The 20,276-nt window shown below is 45.4% G+C and overlaps 2 protein-coding genes across 3 annotated transcripts in view; one reads left to right on the plus strand and one right to left on the minus strand.

The window, feature by feature from the left end:
• Positions 1–4,578, minus strand: part of IRS1 (insulin receptor substrate 1) — a 56,685-nt gene extending 52,107 nt beyond the window's left edge. The window contains exon 1 of one of the 2 annotated variants that reach the window (XM_037848464.1): positions 682–4,578. In XM_037848464.1, coding sequence (XP_037704392.1) covers positions 703–4,428 — 3,726 coding nt within the window. In that variant the 5' untranslated portion in view covers positions 4,429–4,578 and the 3' untranslated portion in view covers positions 682–702. Of the gene's footprint in view, positions 1–669 lie in introns of both variants that reach the window. The other variant, XM_037848465.1, reaches the window with a different exon arrangement.
• On the plus strand, positions 4,427–19,819 carry LOC119543841 (serine/arginine repetitive matrix protein 1-like). Its single transcript, XM_037848676.1, has 6 exons — positions 4,427–4,833; positions 4,906–5,677; positions 6,735–6,895; positions 17,027–17,179; positions 17,467–17,627; positions 18,326–19,819. Exons 1-5 carry the CDS (start codon positions 4,427–4,429, stop codon positions 17,489–17,491), a joined length of 1,518 nt encoding a protein of 505 aa, XP_037704604.1. The 3' UTR covers positions 17,492–17,627; positions 18,326–19,819.
• Positions 19,820–20,276: the final 457 nt, after the last annotated feature.

Genomic DNA, 20,276 nt, shown 5'->3' on the forward strand with positions numbered 1-20,276 from the left:
TTGGTCCATGTGTGAACGATATTTCATGAATGCTGGTTCAGGAACAAAGAGAGAATGTTACCCATAATTACTTTCTAGGGATAATTATAGACAGATAGATATTTCACTTTAAATACATAAGCCTATGCAAGCTCTTACTCCCAAATCTTTTTAGGGCAGAGTGAATATAAACTGATGTTTCTTCCTGCTGTTCATGTTGCGTTGGTATGGTGAAATAACAGAACAAAAGTGCACAGAGCAATTTAATAAGATTACCCTCACCCTGAGAGCACTGAGAAACGATCTTAAATGATGGACTGTCCCTTCCAGAAAGTGACCTTAATATATAGTCAGTGAAAACCTCAATAAACAGATCAACGTTCTTACATATGAACTTTATAAGTTTCAGTATTGGTCTTGTGGAATATATGTCTTTAAAATACAAAGTAAGGACTTCACTTGGGAATTCTCCACTGAAAACAGCCCTCCTGCAGCTTCTTCTACATGTCTGTTTGACTATGTGCCAGGTGTCATTGTGCAATAAGCATTCAGGAGTGCCCTGAACTCGCCGCTTGGGCTCTATAGCACTCTCTGAGGATGCAATGGGAAGGAAAAGGAAGGGGGCAGAGCTGGGGAGGAACAGGATTGGAGCACAGGGATAAAAGAGGTTTTGTCCTCTGACTTTCTCACCATGAAACGCACCTGCTGTGATGTCCAGCTGAGCTACTGGAGGTCCTCTGGCTGCTTCTGGAAACTGATGCTGGCATAGGTGCTTAAATCCTCACTAGAGCGGCTGGCCATGCTCCTCTCACTGCTGCCAAGGGGCTGATGTGGGGGCAGGGGTGGAGGTGGCTGCGGTTGAGGGGGGCACTCTTGAGGGTGTTGTTTAAAGTCCTTGACCAAATCCAGGTCTATGTAGTTAAGACCATTCTCCAGCCCCCCAGTGGCCCGACACACCTGGGCCGGCTCCTTGGGGGTGATCCCAAGTTCCCCAGGCCTCAGCCACACATTCTCAAAGGAGGCAGAACTGTGGCGTTTCACATCCTCACTGCTGCTGCTGCCACCACCGCTGCCTGCCCCTGCTACGGTTCCCCCTCCAAAGGGTACTGTGTTGCCCACCCGGGTGGCACTGGGCGTCGAGGAGAAGGTCTCCGAGCTATGCCTCCTCCGGCACCCTTGCAGGTCCGCCCGGATAACTTTGGCACTCTGGTTGCGATTGGGACTGAGGTTTACCCTGGTGAAGGCGCTCATGTCCCCAGGTCCCTGTGGGCCCCCCAGCAGAGAAGAGCGGACAGCCAGTTCAGCTGCTCCTTGAGGCCCCGTGGGGGAAGCAGCAGCTGCTGAGGAAGAGGAAGAGGAGGGAGCAGCCGCCGTGGCCCCAGGAAGGCTCACCTCCTCTGCAGCAATGCCCGTCCGCATGTCAGCATAGCTGACAAGGGTCACTGGACAGGTATCCACATAGCTCTGACGGGGACACCCCATCTGCATGGCCATGTAGTCTCCCCGGCTACTGGGCACAGCCCGGGTTGGCCTGCACACATTGGCAGCCCCGGGAGGTGCCTGGCCCATCCTGCCCATCTCGACCCCAGTGCTCTCCTGCCAGGCTGCCCTCCGGCCAGGCCCCAGGTCCATGTTCATGTATTCCTCGGTGCCAGTCTCTTCCTCTCTAGGAGCTGGCTGGAGCTGGGACAGGCACCTGACAGAAGCCACCGGGCCAGACAAGTATACAGGCTGATCACCCCCAAATTCAATATTCACATATTCCCCTGGGCTCTTGGGCTCTGGAGGGTGCAGCAGGGGCTGCTGCTGCTGCGGCTGCTGTTCTCGGGCCCGAGGTAAGGTGCTGGCCTTGGGATCTCCCAGGGATAGCCTCGTGGGCCGGACGAGGCGGCTGTTGGTCTGAGCAGCCGTGTCCACCTTCCGAGGCAGATGGGGCTGCAGGACCTGATGGTGGAGATGCGGGTGGCCAGGCTCCGGCCTCGCTCCACAGTATCCCCCTCCCAGGCTGTCACTGCTGGTGGAGGAGGAAGAATCTTCTGCAGTAGCGGCATAGAGGAGGCGACCAGAGCTTGTGGAAAGGCGGAGGTGCTGGTGGCGGGCACTCTCCTCTGGCTCCCCTGGGCGCTGGCTGTGCTTAAAGGACCTTGGCAACGAGTAGTAGGAGAGGATCGGCCTGTGCTGGGAGTCCTCAGGGCCATAGTAACCATCAGAAGGGCTGCTGGTGGTAGAGTCCCCCACTGGCGACATGTTCATGTAGTCACCTGCGCAAGGCAAGGGCTTGCCACCACTGCTCTCCAAGGGTGCTTTGGAGTGAGGCAGGGGATGAGGGTGGTGCCCCCCTACCCCATTTGTCCATAGCTTCCCAAAGCTGCTCCCAGAAGGTGGGGCATTGCTGCCGCTGCTGGGCCCACCGCCAATGTCAGGAGAGCAGCTGCCACTTGGGGACATCATCATGTAGCCATTGGGGTCCACTCTCTGAGGATGGCGTCTGATGGGGTTGATGATCTGCTGTGGGGCAGACACGCTCTTGGGGCTCATGGGCATGTAGTCCCCACCGCCCTTGCGGCTGCCGGGCACTGGGGCCACCCCTGGGGACATGGGCATGTAGCCATCATCAGTGTGGAGGGTGGAGGCATCTGGTCGGTGATGGTGGTGGCTCCCGCACCTCTCCAAGGGGTGCATTTCCAGACCCTCCTCCGGGTAGGAGGAGTGGGTGGGGACAAAGGCGGAGTGCCGGTAGGCGGGCAGTCGGCCTCCACTGCCACCTCCTGGCGGGTAGGTAGGCATCATCTCTGTGTACTCCTCGATGGAAGTCACTGAGGACTGGGATGGGGTCTTCTGGTGGGAAATGGTAGGGGATGTGCCAGCTGAGTGAGTCCTCTTCCGGAACCGATTATCCAGATCTGCAGCACTGGCTGCTTCCTCTCCAACCAGGGCGGGGCTTGTGCCCAAGCCAGCTCCAGGGACGTAGCGGAGGCCATTGCCGCCCCGCGACAAGACGTAGTGACCATTGGGTGCAGTCAGGGTGGAGGCCCCCTTGCTGCCCATGCAGATATAGTTGCTCAACTCCTCCTCGCCACGGGCGGGTGGGGTGTGGCCCAGGGAATCCGGGGTGACACTGCGGAAGGAACTCCGGAAATCGCAGGGACTGGAGCCATACTCATCCGAGGAGATGAACCCGCCATCGCTGGGGGAGCCAGACACCGAGGCGCTGGACCGCCGTGGGAAGAGACAGTCGGAGGTGGAGCCGTGGCCACTGGTGCTGCTGGACGAGAGACTGACCGGGCTGGTGGCCGAAGGCGAGCAGCGAGAAGAAGGCATGGGGATGGAGCGACTGTGGTTGAGCGGCGGGTGCAGCCGGGAGCTGCCCCGATGCCGGTGGGCATGGGTCCTGTTGGTGCTTGGGCTCACCGGGCTGCCGTCCACCGAGGCCGGGCGGGACATGGTGCCTTCGCCATCGCTGGAGGCGCGCACGCGGAAGGAGCCCGGCTTCCCGCCCACCATGCTGGCAGGGGAGGTGGCGGTGATGCTCTCGGTGCGCGAGCGGCGGGTCAGCCCCACCTGGCTGGGAGGGGGGTTGTTGAGGTGGTGCCTGCGCAGGGGGACGCTGATGGGGTTGGAGCAGTTGGAGGAGGACTGGCTCTTGCTGCGAGGGCGGAACTCGTCGCTCATGGCCCGCATGGCCTCTAGGATGGTCTCATGCATGTTCTGGGCCACCACCGAGTCATCCACCTGCATCCAGAACTCCCCGGGCCCCGTCACAGCCGAGCGGCCCACCTCGATGAAGAAGAAGTTCTCCGAGTGGCCGCAGCGTCGGATGTTCATCAACTGCAGCACCACGGCCGCCGCCTCCGAATTCAACTTCACGAAGCTGATGGTCTTGCTGGTCAGGCAGAGGCGGTAGATGCCAATCAGATTCTTTGTCTGCCCCAGGCCCTTGGGTTTCAGGATCACCTGCCAGACCTCCTTGAACGCAGGTCCTGGGGGCACGTCCCCGTAGCTCAAGTCCTCCCCAGCCTCGCCAAGGCCTGAGCTGCCGCTGCAGCTGCCCCCGCAGCCGCCCGCCCCGGGGGCCGCGGCCCCGTCGTGGTGCCCCTTGGCACGGTTGTGCAGCTGCAGGAGGGCCTGGTACCAGCTGTCCTGCTCGGCCTCGCTGTCAGCCGCGATGGCAAAATGCTCGTCCCGGGTATAGAGGGCCACCAGGTGCTTGTTCTTGGAGTCCGCCCGCTTGTTGATATTGAAGCAGCTCTCCAGGGGGATCGAGCGTTTGGGGGCGCTCGACTTGTGCCGCCACTTCTTTTCGTTCTCGTAGTACTCAAGACGCGCCGGGCCCCCCGCCTCGCTGGCTGCCCGCAGTACGAAGAAGCGCTTGTGCATGCTCTTGGGTTTGCGCAGGTAGCCCACCTTGCGCACGTCCGAGAAACTGTCGGTGTCCGGAGGGCTCGCCATGCTGCCGCCGCCACCGCCGCCGAACAGAGGAAGGCGCCGAAACACAACCGGGTGGGGGGCGGAGGCTCCTCGCCGCGGCCCCGCACATGCAAACCGGGCTGGAGGCAGCAGAAAGCCCCGAAGCCGAAATCCACGCCGCCCCCCCGCGCCGGGGAGGGGCCGCGGAAGGAGGGCGCAGTCGCTGCGAGAAGACAGCCCCGACCGGAGTTTACGGGCGTTTCATGCCCCGCGGGCGAGGCAGTGCATGCGGGGCGAGTGCAGTCCGGATCCTCCGACAGCAGAGTCTCCTTTGAGCCGCCGCAGCCGGCTAGGGGCGAAGATGCATCTCCCGCCGCCCGGACTGGAGTCCTGCGCCTGGAGGCGGTGGCGGCGGCGGCCGGAGGTCCTAGCGGTGCCCCTCCAGGCGTGCGCGCCTTCCCTCCGGAGTTCCCCTCTGGAAGTAGCGATTCCCGAGGCAAATTAAATATCCCTGGGCAGGGGGAGGCGGGCTGCCAAGTCCAACGTTGCACGGGGTTCTCCCTCCTCCTTCGCCGCCTCCTCCGTCTCCTCCCACCCCCCAACCGCCCCACCACCACCAGCAGCCCAAATACCAGCTCAGTCGCATAGACCGCCGCGCTGCGGCTGTTGCTGCTGCTGTCGCCGCCCGCAGACGCGTCCTCTGCAGCCCCCATTAGGGCCCATCTCGGCGGGCGGAGAAAGTGGCTTTTCCACGCTCAACGTAACCAGGCAGCCGGGGGAGCCGGGGACGGGCCGGAGGGACAGGCTCATCCCTGCCCCTCGCTCCAGTCGGCAAGGCAGGAGGGGAGGGGACGGGGGTGGGGAGGTTTGGGAAGGAGTCGGAGAAGACGCCTCTTCCCCGGGAGGCGCTGCCGCTGCAGTCACTTCTCCCCTCCTCCCTCCTCCTCCTCCTCGGAGAGTTGCCGAGAGCCCCAACCAAAACAAGCGGCGACGTCTGGCTCTGCGCGCCGGCCCCCTCCGACCGCGCCGCCGTCTCACTCGGAGGAGAAAAACACGTGACGGAGCCTCGGCTCTCGGCAGCCCAGCCGTCGCCGCCGCCGCCGCCGGGACGCTCCCGCCCGGGTTTCTACATTCTGGGCCGAGCCCGCCCCGCGCCCGCCCCTCTCCGCCCCCCGGCCCTGCCGCAGCGGCGCCCGCGCGGGCCTCAGCGCAGCGCTCGGGTAGCGCCCCTGAGCGGCCGCCCGCCCCGGCGCAGCGCCTCCCCGCGCGCCACCAAGGGCGCCCCCGGCCCGTAGGAATCCCCGCCGCGGGCGCGGGAGGGGGTGTTTGGGTGGCTACCCGAAAGAACGAGGGGAGTCTGGGAAAACGGGGGGGAGGGGGTGAGCTCCGGCAGACGCAGGAGTGAGGGTGGGGGGCAGCGGGAGGGGGACGAGCACTGCGGCTGCAGAGCCCCGTATGGGAGGTCCTGGGAGGAGGGGGCGCGGAGGCTGGCTTGGATCTTACCTAACAGGTAAGATCGGACCCTGGGTAGAGAGGCTTCCAGTCAAAGGTTTTTCTCCCAGGAAATATAAGCTGGATTTCAGTTGCAGTGTAAGAAACCATGATAAGGCCATCTACATTTTTGCAAGGTTCCACCTTGGAATCCCCCGATATGCTGCCGTGAGGCACCTCGTAGGAGCAGGGTGACACCCGAGAGCAGTGATTGGGGGATTAGGGTCACCCCAGAACGAGAAAAGGGATCCCCGGGAAGCGCCCCACGTCCTGGCGCTATGGGATTAGCTGCTGATCTAGGAGGGAGAAAATGTAAATATTACAGCTCCTCCCACTCCCGCCAACCATGCAAGGGGAAATTCGCACCTAGGGGTGAGGGCATCCGAAGAAAATGTAATGTCCCTTATCAGATTCCGAAGTCCGTTTGTGATTTTTAAAAGATGTTAGGGACCTACGGGGTGGGGGTGGGTGCCAAAACCTTACTGTGTAAATATTGGCTGGAACGTTTGTTTCACACACACAGCTTCCACACCCATTGAACCACCCCATAAAATTTTACCCTTGATCACAAGGATAATTAGGAGAAAACAAGGATGATGCCAGCTCAACTATACAGGAAAATGGGTACTTCGTGAAAGAGCAGGTCAGCAACTTGGGTCACCTTGATTCTGGTATCAAGCTCACCGCAAGTAAACGCACCCCAAAGTTTTTGAGGTTTTTTTTTTTTTTTTTTTTTCTTTTAAGATGGCCTATAAACAAGTAGTTTATCTCCTGATGGCCCAGCAGGCGTTAAGAACCCTACAAAGATGACGTTGTCATTCTGTTTACTGCTATCTTATTTTTCTACTCCATTGCAGAGCGGTTTGGGGTTTCCGCCCGCTGTCTACACCCGGGACCCTCGCCTGCCTCCAGCTCTCGGGTACTGCAGGATGTTCGCGGGGAAACGCAGCAGTGGAGGCGCTGGGCCGCAGGGGAGAGCAGGAGGGGCGGCGGTGTTCTTGGGGGAATCTGCTGATTGGTGCGTTTGCTTGCCTTTCAAGACTTGTATGGCAGGAGGGGAGGTGGGGAGGGAGTGTGAGGGTACCAAGGTAGGTTGCAAAGCATACTTAAAAAAATGAAAAAGGAGAAAAAGAAAAAAACTAAAAAAAAAACCTTAGGCGCCATTCAGCGGCGGGCCATATGTGACCTGGGAGATTGGGCATCTGCAGAGGGGCTACTCCCCACCCTAAATCTGGGAGCCTCTCATTTCTCCACTCACCTTCATGTTCCCTGCCATCGTGCAGCCTCATCTAAACCTAGTTAATCTGTAATTTGTTTACAAGCTGTTGAATTAAAAGCCCTCCCTTCTTTTCTTCTGACAGCTTGGTGATGTGGGCACACGTGCCCGCTACCGCAAGGCTATAAATAGCAGATATTCGGAAAAGGTGACCAGGCAGTAATAACAGCGACCGAGATCCTGGGGGTATAGAGTGTTTATGGGGGACAGGAGAGGGGGATGCGGAGCACGGAAGCCTGAAGTTAGGAAAATGTAACTGTCTGGGGTTCACCTTTGGCAAGAGAAACGAAAGGTTTTTTTAAAGGTTGTTTACTAGTAACATTGTAATCTAGATGAGGCCACATGGCTTTTTACAGATTTGATATTTAGCGCCGGCTATAGGAGTAGGGGTATTTCACATTCTGTAAGGAAAACCCAGTTCATGGACTTTTACTTTTCAAATGATCCCCCACCCGTGGGGCGGGGGGGGAGGGGAAATCCCTAAAATAAAGGGAATATACCTCTTTCGGAAACAAAATATCCTTTCCTGAAAGGAGGGGAGGGAACTAGAAGAGCAATTTAATTCGCAAATATTTTACAATAAGCTTCACAGAATGGTTAGATTTTTCTTATGAATCAAATTATTATAAAGCGTTTTAAAAAATGTCTCTCAGAGGTAAGAGATTTCTGTTTTAAAAACAGAAGTTCAGTGGTTAAAATATTCGCTAGAAATTATGAAATAAGCTACATTGCCGTGTCAGATTCTGTGACACCTGCTGTAACCAATGAGTGTCATATGGAAGGTAATGGCTGATCCTAGGATGTTATTAACATTTCTTCTTATTTGCCGATGTTTTACCACCAACGCTAAAAGCAGTTAATATTTATTATGATTGTACTATAGAGAGTTCAATTGTTCTCTACCTTTTTTTATTATTATTAATGGGTTGAGATAACTCTGGAAATGCAAATTCACGTGCAGTTCATGTAAGATACAGAATAGAAAGAGATGCTTTGTGGAAACTAACTGAAGTAATGTTGAGCAGGTACAAGTATTATCTTGTCACCTTATGCTAAATTAGTCTTGTGGTGTACTGTAATGAAATAAACTGTATGAAAAATTCACTAACTGAAAATTCCCGGGGAGCATAGCAGCCTATTACTAAAATATATTGCTCAATGCTGCCATCTATAGGACAGTTAGAGATAATTTGTTCAATAAACTAAAGTGCATTTTAAAATCTGAGAGCAGAAATAGTGATTCATCAAAACATTGAGAAGCCGGTTGATATCACCAATACAGTTATGATTAAAAGAGTTAAAACTTTGTATGCCATAGGTGCATTATTGAGCAATATATCTACAATTAGCTTTAAAATGGAAATATTGGCCCATGTGTGGTGCTATCAGGAAAATCATACAAAATTTATAAATTATTATATATTTTATCCATAAAGTGATTTCTAGCTATGAACTCATTTTGGTTATAATGAGTTATAAATTAACTGTTTATTAAAAATTAATAACACTAATTTTTTAATGTTAAAAATTAAACATTCTTTTTTGTGGCCAATATAGAGAAGTATAAGTTACTGTTATAAATAACAGACATCAGAATCAAGTTGGGTGAAAGTGCAGGTAACTATTTGGAAATCAGAAAGTATTTCTTATATCAAAACACAGACATTTTCCTTGACAGGAATAGTTCACAACTGGAGGACCTGTTTAAATATTGCCATCTCTAGAATTAATTTTGACAATTTAGAAAGGTGTCTGAAGCAAAATGGAAACTGGTGGATTTTCTTGCTTTAATGTCTATTTTCATTTTGAGATAGCTTCATAGTAACAAATATTCTGCAAGGCAGTATGAAATATGCAAAAAGAGATACCTTCTTACAGCTTTGATAGGACAATGAGAAATACAAAACAGAAATAATCCATGACTAAAGCTGCATGTGTTAAATGGCAAATAAACTGTATTTACTTAGAGAAGATGGAGCTCATGGTAGATGAAATCACTAAAGAAATCTTTATGGAGGAGAGGAGCCTTAAGCTTGAACTTGAAGGGTGGATATAACTCAGATAAGTGATGGGCAGATTTTCCCCCATTCAGGTTTTTTGGATCACCTACTTGTGTTAGGCATTAGGCTATGCACTGAGGATTTAGATATCTAAGACATGATCCTGCCCACAGGAAACTTAGAATGAAAAGGGGAGACAAGTGAATAAAATTACAGAACACTGTAATCTGTGAAAAATTAGACGTAGGGTGAATGACATCCCATAACAAACTTAATGCATTCTGACTTAGAAGTCATTAGTCACAGACTGTACAGTTTGGGAGTCTGGAAGGTGTCCCTATTCTTAATAACTTTATGTTCTCTTATAATTAAAATCTTTCATCTTTTCAAATTAAGAAATGTAAGATAGAATTAAATGAGCTGGGACATCATATTTGGCCTGAGAATCAGTGCTCCTCAAGCTTGCGGATCTTGTTAAAATGCAGGTATTGATTCAGAAGGTCTAGGGCAGGCTGCAGTTCTGCATTTTTAGCACGCTCCAAGTGATGTCGACTCTGTCATGTGGAAACCACCCTTTCAGTAGCACTGTTTTAGATGGTGGATGATTAATTAAAAGGCACAGTGATATGGTGCTGTGAAATGCGAGTAGGGTGCTTACATTTGTTATTACTTACATATGAGGAGAACAATGGCAATAAAAATTCTACTTTATTGGGGCATCATTGCTTTGGGGTTTCTCTATTTTCAATCATGGGATCAAATCTTCCTTACAAGTATGAAGGCTTGTGTCGGTGTTTTTCAAAGTATGATTAAAAATGAAGATTCCTTGTCTTTTCCACATCCTACCACATCAGAATCTCTTAAGTAAGGATGGAACCCCAGCATCTGCATTTTAAGCAGACTCTAACATTAAAATATAACAATAGTTGGCTTAAGCAAGAAGAAAAAAAATTAATTAGATACCTTGGGAACGGGCAAATGTGAAGACTTAACTAGTAAACTAAGGTCTCTATCTTTGGGCTGTTTACTACTGCTGGGTGGAACAGTTACTGACGCAGACAAGGGTGAGTCTCAGGGCCCTCGAGAAAAATCAATCCCTGGCAATCAACTCATGAGAATCTGCTGCCCTTCAGTTTCATCCTAGCTATTCCAGAAAACTTAGGAAAGATAAATGCACTTAGAACTAACACAGGATTGCAGAAAGATAATAACTATAACTTCAATAGAATTTCAAAACATTTGCTGGTTTTGGTATAAATTAAGCATAAAATAAATAGATGTATGAACTAGGGAAGAGGGAGGTGAGTGAAAACTCCATGCCACTCTTTAATTTTCCACTTCAGAACTCTAGGATTTTTTAGGTTAAGTCCAGAATAACTGACGTTTGTCAAAAAGACTTACTTTTCCTCTTTTGTTTCAATTTTTTTTGATTCCCTTATTCATTTTCTTTCACATTCCTTTGATAAGGATCAGGGTTTGTCATTCTGCCTGTCATCTAAGATAATGCCACTAATGTTTTTGGTCATTTAATCTAGAAAAATAACTCCCAGCTGTTTCTCATATTCAAGGAGCCAAAGTTGTATCTAGAAAAGCACATCTAGAAGGACGTGCAGACTTTACACCAACTCTTGTTCATTTTGCCACATTCTTCATCTTAAAGTTGTATTTTTGGTGCAGTGCACTCATTCTAAAATTCAATAACCAAAAATGTCTTCAACTAATTCTTCACCTTGTTTGTTTCTGATGAAAATTTCAGTATCGACAAATTATCATTGTTCTCTATTCAGTTATCAGAATCTGAAGATAACACTGGGTTGACTTTATAAGCAAGGACCCCATGGTCCCATAGTTCCTCATTTTTCTCCCATCCCCTCCTTAATGGCAAGGCTAATGACCATATCATTTTTTTTAATTTTCTTTTTGATAGACCTTCAACCTGGAGTTTATTGTTCCAAGGTCCTTCAGTTAAAAGATGAAAACAAAATTTTTTTAAATGGTTGGAAGTTTAGGAATATTAGCCTTGTGTAGATTGGGGAAAATATGAGTTAATTTGTATCAAGAAATTCCTAAGTGCATCGCTACCTGTGGTGGTGTCTGGTATGGCTCAGCACGTGGGCAGAGGATCACTCACGATAGAGTAACCTGAGGGCTTGTTGAAACCAGATTCCTCCATCCCACTCCGGACCCTGCTAAACCAGATCCTCTGCAAGTTCATGTGTACTTTTCTCATCCCCCATCCTCATCCTCATGAACTTTATGAATCTTAAGATTTGAAAGCCACTGATTAGCCTGTCTCTGAAATTATATATTATAAATGAGGATATTGTGAAATACATATGAGATTGATCATTAGCAATTGTTACAAGGGTGGTCAGTGCTTTCATTCTGAAATATTCTAGTGCAGTGGCTTTAAAACTTTGGACCATGAACTGCAGTAAGAATACATTTACAAACATATTATACATCAAGCCCTGTACACATTTGCCTATAACTGAAATGTAACTTATCCTTACCATCTTCAATACACACAGCACTTTCTATTCTACTTTCTTTACTTCCTTCCTTCTTTGCCCTCATTCCTCCCCCCTCCCTCCCCTCCTTCCTTTCTTCCTTTATTTCTTCCTCCTTTCCTTCTCTTCCTTCATTCTTTCCTTTTTTCTCCCTTCCCTCCCTCATCACCACCCCCACTTTCTCTTTCTGTTTTTTAACATGTGCAAGAACCCACTGAATTATTTTCCCAGCCCAGTAAGAGGTCATGACTTACAATTTGAAAAACACTGCCTCACTATATGAGTATTTCTGAATTCAAAAGCAAAACAATGATCATCTCTAATTCCCTTGGTTGTGCTTTCCATTGAATCTCCTAAGGAGGGAATTCACAGTGCTTCCAATGAATTCTAGTTTATTTAAACACTATTATTTTTGGTATCAACCAAGGATGAGTTTTCCACTGCTTTTTATTCTTAAACCGTAGCCAATCCATCTGTACCTACTAAGCAATGAAATATCTGAGGCATTTACAATTTTCCATGCATCTTAACAGTAGAAATCTGAAGACAGATCAATGGCAAATTAGGAACACTCAATGTAGTTCAATTACTTTTCTTTCAATAAATATTTATCATTACTTCCCAGTTTTATTCTATTGTAATATTGAGTTAACATGGTTTACTTTGCCCTATGTAAAGTATTGGGGGAAAGAGGTGAAGTAGACATTATAAGTGCACTTACAATGTATTCATATTTTATATTTTACTTTTGGGTAAGTTCAGATTGAGGCTAAATGAGACAGGGTCTGTCTTCATTTATGAAGGAGACAAATGTCAAAACTTGGAGCATTGAGAGAGAGAATGTCACCACTGAGTCCCAGAGGTCTCATCTGAAGATCATCGGAATGTGTTCCTGGCAGGAAAAAACACTCTCTCTATATGTGGTTGAGAACTGTCTGGGGTGGTCTGAAAAATCAAAACCCAGTTGAATACTCTGCCATCAATAATACCACTAGGTAGAGATGTAAAAATGGTCTCTCCCCCTGCTTTCCCCTTGATTCTGGATCTGAATAAGATACTATTTTAATATCATAGCCTTATCACCAAATTTCCACTTTAGAGTTTTGACTTGGGTGCATTCATGTTCAATACACACACCCAATGCTTCCCCTCTTTACTTACTTCTCTTCCTTTGTCACCTTCTTTACAAACCCAGCTTCCTGGAATTCACCACTGCATGAGGGTGAGTAGAAAGTTATTCAATTTTGGTATTCTCTACCACAAGCCAGTATGGTTCCAGGCTATGGGGACAAGAAATAAATTTCAAAGATATCAAGTCTGGTAGGAAGAAGGGGTAAATAGGTAATTAGAATATAATAGGTTAAATGCAGTGATAAAGATATATTTTGACCACATACGCCTGATGCAGTCAGGGAAGGATCCACTGAATGATAATATCAAAGCTGAGTTTGGAAGTTATCCTTCAACCACCATTTGTCAAACACTTTCTCTGTGCCAGGCCCCCTGATGGATATTTCATATGTAGAGTCTTTAATATTCAAAACATTGTAGAACAGGTTTCATGGCATCAATCTTAAAAACACAGACAATGCTCAGAATGGTTAAGTCCCTTGCTTAAGGTAATCTACATGTAGGAGAACTTGGATTTGAACCTGAGTGCTCCTTAACTGCAAGGCTCAAGTTTTTTCCAACTAAACCAGAAATTTTCCAGGAATCCAAAACTATAAAGGAAAAGATCACAATAGGGAAAATTATACAGAATAGAAAAACAAGTTATCAAATTGTGTACTTGTTTTTTTTTGACATGATTCAACAAACTGATTATCCCACAGCTGGTTTAAAAAGGCATGGAGTTAATGCCATTTTATAATTTTCTAACTTTTCATATGCTTTACATTTCTGTCAAATTTTGTTTTCTAAGATATTTTCTCATTTTCATTGACTTTAGAGTGTAAAAATAGAGGTGCAATAGGCTATGCACTCCAGCCTCTCTATAAAATTACATATAAACATCTACAAAGTCAAACAGAGCCTTCTGCCATCTGTAAATTCTTTAGAGAACCACTTTAAAGTCCCAGTCTGTAAGTGCAAAAAGTCAGGGTTCAGTGGCAAGGCAAAGCAGAAAAATAATGTGATAGACTTAGAATTTTGGAAGATAAGACATTAGTTTACTTCCTAACTCAAGATCACTCTCATTTTCACATTCCAACTCCTGCTGATAGACCAGCATGCAAAAATATGCTGTCACTCTAATAACTTATTAGTTTCATTAAAATTAGCTAAAATGTTGCTATTTTCTATTTCTCAGTTTACCAAACATAAATTTCCCTGAGTGCTAGAAAATTCAATTTTAGAGGCTAATTCCCATTCATTCATTCAACAAAGATTTATTGAGCATTTACTATGTATCAGTCACTGGGATCCTGAGACAGGTCCCTACCCTCATGGGTCTTACACTCTATTAAGAGGAAAAATTAGTAATAAAACTAAATATATTAAATGATTAAAATATCTAGTATATTAGAAGTTAAGTGCAGTTGGGAAAAAAGAGAAGAAAAACTAAATCAAGATAAGAGAACTGGGAGTGCTGCTAGTAGGAGAGAGTTGCAATTATAAATAGGTGGTCAGAGGATGCCTCATTCAAGAAGGTGACATTTGAGCAGAGACTTGAAGCAGGCCAGCTGACCAGCCAACTGGAAAACAGAGTGAACATTTTCCATGCAGGGGGAAGAACCAGGGCACAGGGCACAAGTTAGAAGCATGCTTGACAATAAGAAGGGAAGAGTGGCTGAAGAAGAGAAAAGAGGAGAATAGGAAGAAGGGAGGTTAGAGTTTGTGGACAAAATAGTGGACAAAAGCAGAAGGGACCATGTGGGCCACTTTAAGGATTTTGGTCCTTAAATGCGATGGGAAACCACTGGAAGGCATTTAACAGAGGAGTGGCTTGGTCTGATTTATATTTTAAAGAATCACTCTGGCACTTATGTTGAGAATAGATAGTTGGTGGTGGTGGGGAGCAGGGAGCAGCCAAGGCAGAAAAGGTACACCTTTAAAAAGGTTATTGCAGAAATCCAGGCAGGAGAAGACACCCAGCTCTGGAAGAGGAGAGAAGTGGTCAAATTCTGAAAATATTTTGAAGGTGGACTCAGCAGGATTTGCAGGTGATTTGGATGTGACATGGAAGAAAAAGAGAGTCGGGGATATATCCAAGGTTTTTGACCTGTGCAACTAGAAAGATAAAATTTCCATCAATTGTGATAGTATCCCAGTATTCTATTGCTGGATTAACAAAACATTCCAAAGGAAGTACCATAAAAACCAACCATTTTATTATGCTCTAGGATTCAATGAGTCAGGAATTCAGAAAAGGAATTATGGAGATGATGTGTCTCTTCTCCCTGATATCTGAGGTTTCAGTTGGGTTGACTTGAATTGCTGGAGTGGCTTATATGACTGGGATCTGGAATCATCTGGAAGGTTTTTCACTCATGTGTCTGGCACCTGGGCTGGGATGACTGGAAGACTGGGCTCATATGAGAGAGTCAAGTAGAGTACTTACAACTGGACTCTCCATAGGACTTGGGTTTCTCACAGCATGGAGGCTGGATTCCAAAAGAGAGTGTTTGCAGAGAGCAACAAATCAAGAGGAAGCTTCCAGAGAGTGAGTGTTCCAAGACAACCAGGCAGAAGTTGTACAGCATTGTATGTCCTGGCCTCAGAAGTTACATAGCTTCACTTCTACCATACTCTTATCAGTCAAGGCAGTCATAAGCCCAGCCTGATTAATGGGAAGGGAACCTAGACCATATCTCTTAAGGGATGAATGTCACAGAATTTTTTGGAGACTTTTTTCTAACTACCCCAGATGAGAAGAATGTGATGTGGAAGAACAGGTAAGGGGGTGTTGGGGGAAGATCAGGAGTTCAGTTTTAGACACCTTGAGTTTCAGATGCATATTGAATGTATAAGTGGAGATACCGAGTAAGCAGTTGTATATATAAGATGGGAGTTGAAAAAACTAGTATGTGCTGAAGGTATATATGTGAAGGTTGTCAGCATATGAATGGGATTTAAAGCACATGATACTGGATAAGGTCATCAAGGGAAAGAAAGTAGATAAAGAATAGGAAGACAAAGAAACCAACAAAGGAGACTGAAAAGAGCAACAAGTAAGGAAGGAGAAAAACCAAGGGAATATGCTCTCTATTTTGACAAAGAGAAAAATGCTTATCAGGAAAAGGAGAGGGTTAAATCAAATGTTGCTGATGGTCAAATCAGAGGAGGCCTTGGAATTGGAGTAGGCTTTCGCTTCATTATGTTTGTGCCATGTTTGAGACAGATTAACGTAGATATCACATGCACAGAAAATTCTTAGGGTATCATTTGATTCTACAGTGAAATCAGCAGAGTTCAATCTACTCCTCAGATGTATACAGTAAATCTATGGTGTTTACATGGATAATATGGCAACATGTTTTCATATTTCCTAAGTAATTATAACTTGTAAGATTGCCATGAAGATAAGGATACTGAAGTAGATTGAATTTATATTTAGGATAATCCTCACTAGGTACTTTAGCCTTACCATCTCTGAGATATAAATTTGTAGACATTTATTTAAAATTCTAAAGAGAGAGGGGGAGGGATTGATTCATAGAAAAGATTACCAAGATAACATGTCATAATTTTTTTACCATTTAAAAAGTATTTTTAGTTGAATATAGATAATTTTATTTCTAGACATCTGCTTCTGGATTTATTGGACTTTAGTGATTTACATATTTCCTAAATAAATAAGTTTTCCTCCTTACATTGAACATAAAGTAACAGTGCAATCAAAGGGCAAGTATCAATGTTAACATTTAGCTTAATTTTAAGCTGGAAAAGAAGGAATAAAATATTAGGTAAAATAAATTAATACACAACAATATAATAATGTAAAATGAAAAGAACTGTATATGGGGAAGCACACAATTTACCAAATAACTCTTGGAATCTTTATAGAATTACAAAATATTCTTAGAAGCATCTCTGGGTATTGTGAGACTTAACGTTATTATTATTTTAGCTCTGCAATTTTTCCATTATAATATCAGAAAATAAAGAAAATTTATATACAATTAGTTATACTTCAGCTGAGGATGGCAGTTGACCCATCCCACCTCTGTCTAGTGATGATCTGCCCCCTCCCAAAAGTGACATTGCCTGTGCTTGGGGACATTTGCACAGGTTGGCAGTACTTTCCACAAAATTGTTTGCTCTCTTTCCATTTGGCTGAGTCAATTGTTGTTTTATGGTACATGAGAGTATTTAAAAATTGTCAAAACAAAGATTTTTCTTTTCTCTCTTACACCCTTTCCAAGGCTACACCACCTCAACACCCTTTTCACTTTCTCTGTTGCCTACTTTTCCTCCTGTCACATTTCAACCGTGTCTATAATGGAGCGCAGGGAGGAGGTTCAGGACCACGGAGAGCGTGAGGACGAAGACGGGGAGCTACCAATTACTTTAGCCACGTAAGTGGGAAAGAGATGATCCTGGACTTGCTGCTGGACAACTTCAATTTAAAGAACATTATTATAAAGATTAACAATGGGATTCTGACTCCCTGAAATTTGGATGGAATGATTTTTCTGGACGTTTGGACAGTGCTGTCTGAACTTTGTCATTGAATTCCACTTAATGAAAGATGAGAGGACACTGAAAGTAGGGGTAGTCAGAAGTTGCCAGGGCAAAAATTTATTTTGAAGTGTCACATTTATGATATGCTACCATTAATTATAAAGTTTTGTGTTTTTGACAGTTATCGGATCCATGAGCCACCATAGGAGAGAATCAAATCATGCAGAGACAAGCGACTTTAGCCAGGAAATGAGTCCACGTTCCAGTTCTCGAGCTCTGAACTTCCATGGAACCTGCTGCTCATCTTCCAATTCTGTGAACTACCCAGAATCATCACAATAAGTATCCTCCTCCGTTTTAATTGTACTTAGTCTGGCTTCATTTGAATTTTGTTACTTACACCTGAGTCTACCCTACTACTACAGATAGTATTTAGATAGATAGGCAAAAAGAAGGGGAATTCTTGGCTAGGAGCACAACCAGATTACAGATAAGGCATGGAATTTTCTGGGATAGTGAGAAAACTGGCTTAAGAAAATTAAGTGGTTTATAAGTAATGTATTTAAATAACTTCTCTATAATTATGCTTCAACTGGGTAACCACTAGTGTTAATTTGGTAGATCTATATATGCCAATAAGGAACAATCCTGAGGAGGAGGGGGGCAAGGTGTAGAACTAGGTCATAATATTCCACTATTTATGTAAAGAAAAAGCATATAAGTCACATATTTGCTCTCATATACAAAGAAAAATTCTGGGAGGGCAGACAAGAAATCTTAGCAATAGTTTCCTCTGGGAGGAAAAATTACTTTTTTCTTGTATACGCTTATATTGCTTGCTTTCAAAGCCATATTCACATATTACTATTTCAATTAAAAAGTAAAGCTATCAAGTTGTTAAACTGCTATAACTAATTATAATTACAGTATAGAACAGTGAAAACCTTAAAGATGTATACATGGCAATCACTTTAAGAATTTCTAAGTTCTAAACACTATTCTAAGCCATCTACAAATATCACCTCATTCAACCTTTACAGCAACCCTGTGAGGGAGACCTTATTCTCAAATTGCAGATGAGCCTGCTACAGATGAACTTCTGAAGCTCAAAGAGGATGTGAAACACATGCGTGGTCAGAAAAGAAGCAAGTGATGAAACCAAGATTTAATACTCTGGCTCCAAAGCCCTTGTGTTTCACCATTCTCTCCTTTTGCCTACCTGAACAGCCCCTGACCCAAGGTTGGATTTCTGCAGATAAAAACTAAGTTGCCTTGCAACTAGTCTATCAGTGTCATCCGATAAAGGATTGTCTTCATAAGGTCTAATAAAAACAGTCACTAAATAACCTTTTCCTTCAGTTCCAGGTGCTTAGATTTGGCACAGTGATTTTCTTAAACTAACTTAAAAACTTTATTGGAGAGTTATGGGCAATAATGTTTTCCCTCTTCAGCAGTGGGAGCCACTGAATGGTTTAATCCAGGGCAATGACAGGGTCAGATTTTCATAGTAGATAGAACAGTATTGAAGATTTGGAGGATAGATTTAGGAGAGTGGAAATTGGAGGCACCTTCCTCATCTTTTACCAAGAGCCCCATAATATCCTGTGGGTCAATTCGTAGTGTGGTGATTAGTATAGGCCTTAGAACTGGACTGTCTTGTTTCAGTCTTGGCTCTGCCACGTAACATCATTGTAAATGTAGACAGATTTTTAACCTCCTTCATGTCTCAAGTATAAAGTGTAAAATGGGAATAATAATAGTGTCTCACTGAATGAGCATGAGGTTTTAATTAGAAAATACTTGTAATACTTAACCATGTTCAATAATTGTTAGCCAGAATCATTATTATTGTTGATGTTTTCAACCATGTGTTTTGCATGGAATTAGCCCCACCATTCCCCATCTCATTCACTCCGCAACCCCCAACCCCACTCCAGAACAGGGCCTAAAATACTGGTGGAGATCACAAAAATCCTCACAGAAATTTCATGCTTAAAGTAGGGGCAAGAGTTTGCCAGTCTACTCTAGTTTTCGTCATACCACCTATCACCAGATATGTTCTCTATTCATTTGTTTGTGCAAACTCTCAGAGTAGGGAATTTATCTGATTTTGTTTACTACTGTCTTCAGGAAAGCAATAAATGTGTGTTAAATGAAGGGGGCTGAAGAAAGCTTTCCAGGCATAGGGACTATATGAATGATGGTGGGAAAGTCATGAAGAAAAACATGTAAACTGCAGTAAACACAAGGTCATGCATAAATGAGATCACAGATTTAAAGCATTTGGCCTCTGTAGCCTTCAGAGTAGCTATTCCTCAAGGTAGGTGACCACAAGCTCTCTGAAGGGAGGAAGACTGTCCTCATTCAGGGCATCTGCTTCCACACTCAGTACACAGCAGGCACTGAATACATGACTGTGGAATTGAATGCTTTTAAATAGCCACATAGATGACTTTGGATGCAGAGCAAAGAGTTTAGGCTTATTTTACTGACAGTGCTTTGATATGATCAAAGTGGGAAATAACATGAGCAGATCCGGGAAATAGAATGAAAAGGAAACCACACACACAGGGGTAGACTAGTTAGGGGTCTATTTCAGTAGATCATATGAGAGCACGAGGGTCCTCATTAGGCTTATGGTGATGGAAATGAAGAGGAAGATACAGGTTGAGAAAAAAATTCATAGGTGGAGACAATGGGCTTTGAAAACAGATTGGATATTCAGGACAATGGTAAGAGAGAAGTTGAAGATAAATGACTTCTGATTCTGAGTGGCTGGGAGATTGGTAGGATGACTGATTACTTTTCAGGTGTAACTAGCTTGAATTCATTTATTTCCTTTTCTTGCCCAAACCCAACCAAATTCATTTTTCTTTCCCAAACTCCTTATTCATTCACTCTAATGGTTGGTAATTTTGAAAGCGTTGGTCATTTAAAAGACATTTCCTACCAGTAATTATGTGAAAAGTTAATTTCCGGAAAGAGCATGGT

Source organism: Choloepus didactylus, chromosome 9 (genome assembly GCF_015220235.1).
Source record: "Choloepus didactylus isolate mChoDid1 chromosome 9, mChoDid1.pri, whole genome shotgun sequence".
Classification (NCBI taxonomy): Eukaryota; Metazoa; Chordata; class Mammalia; order Pilosa; family Megalonychidae; genus Choloepus; species Choloepus didactylus.

Bases quoted from the DNA above. Each gene is read 5' to 3' on its own strand.
- LOC119543841 (XM_037848676.1), top strand. From the start codon at position 4,427: ATGCTGCCGCCGCCACCGCCGCCGAACAGAGGAAGGCGCCGAAACACA. The intron at 5,678-6,734 runs GTAGGAATCCCC...ACTCCATTGCAG, and splicing joins ACCAAGGGCGCCCCCGGCCC to AGCGGTTTGGGGTTTCCGCC. The intron at 17,180-17,466 runs GTAAGTGGGAAA...TGTTTTTGACAG, and splicing joins CTACCAATTACTTTAGCCAC to TTATCGGATCCATGAGCCAC.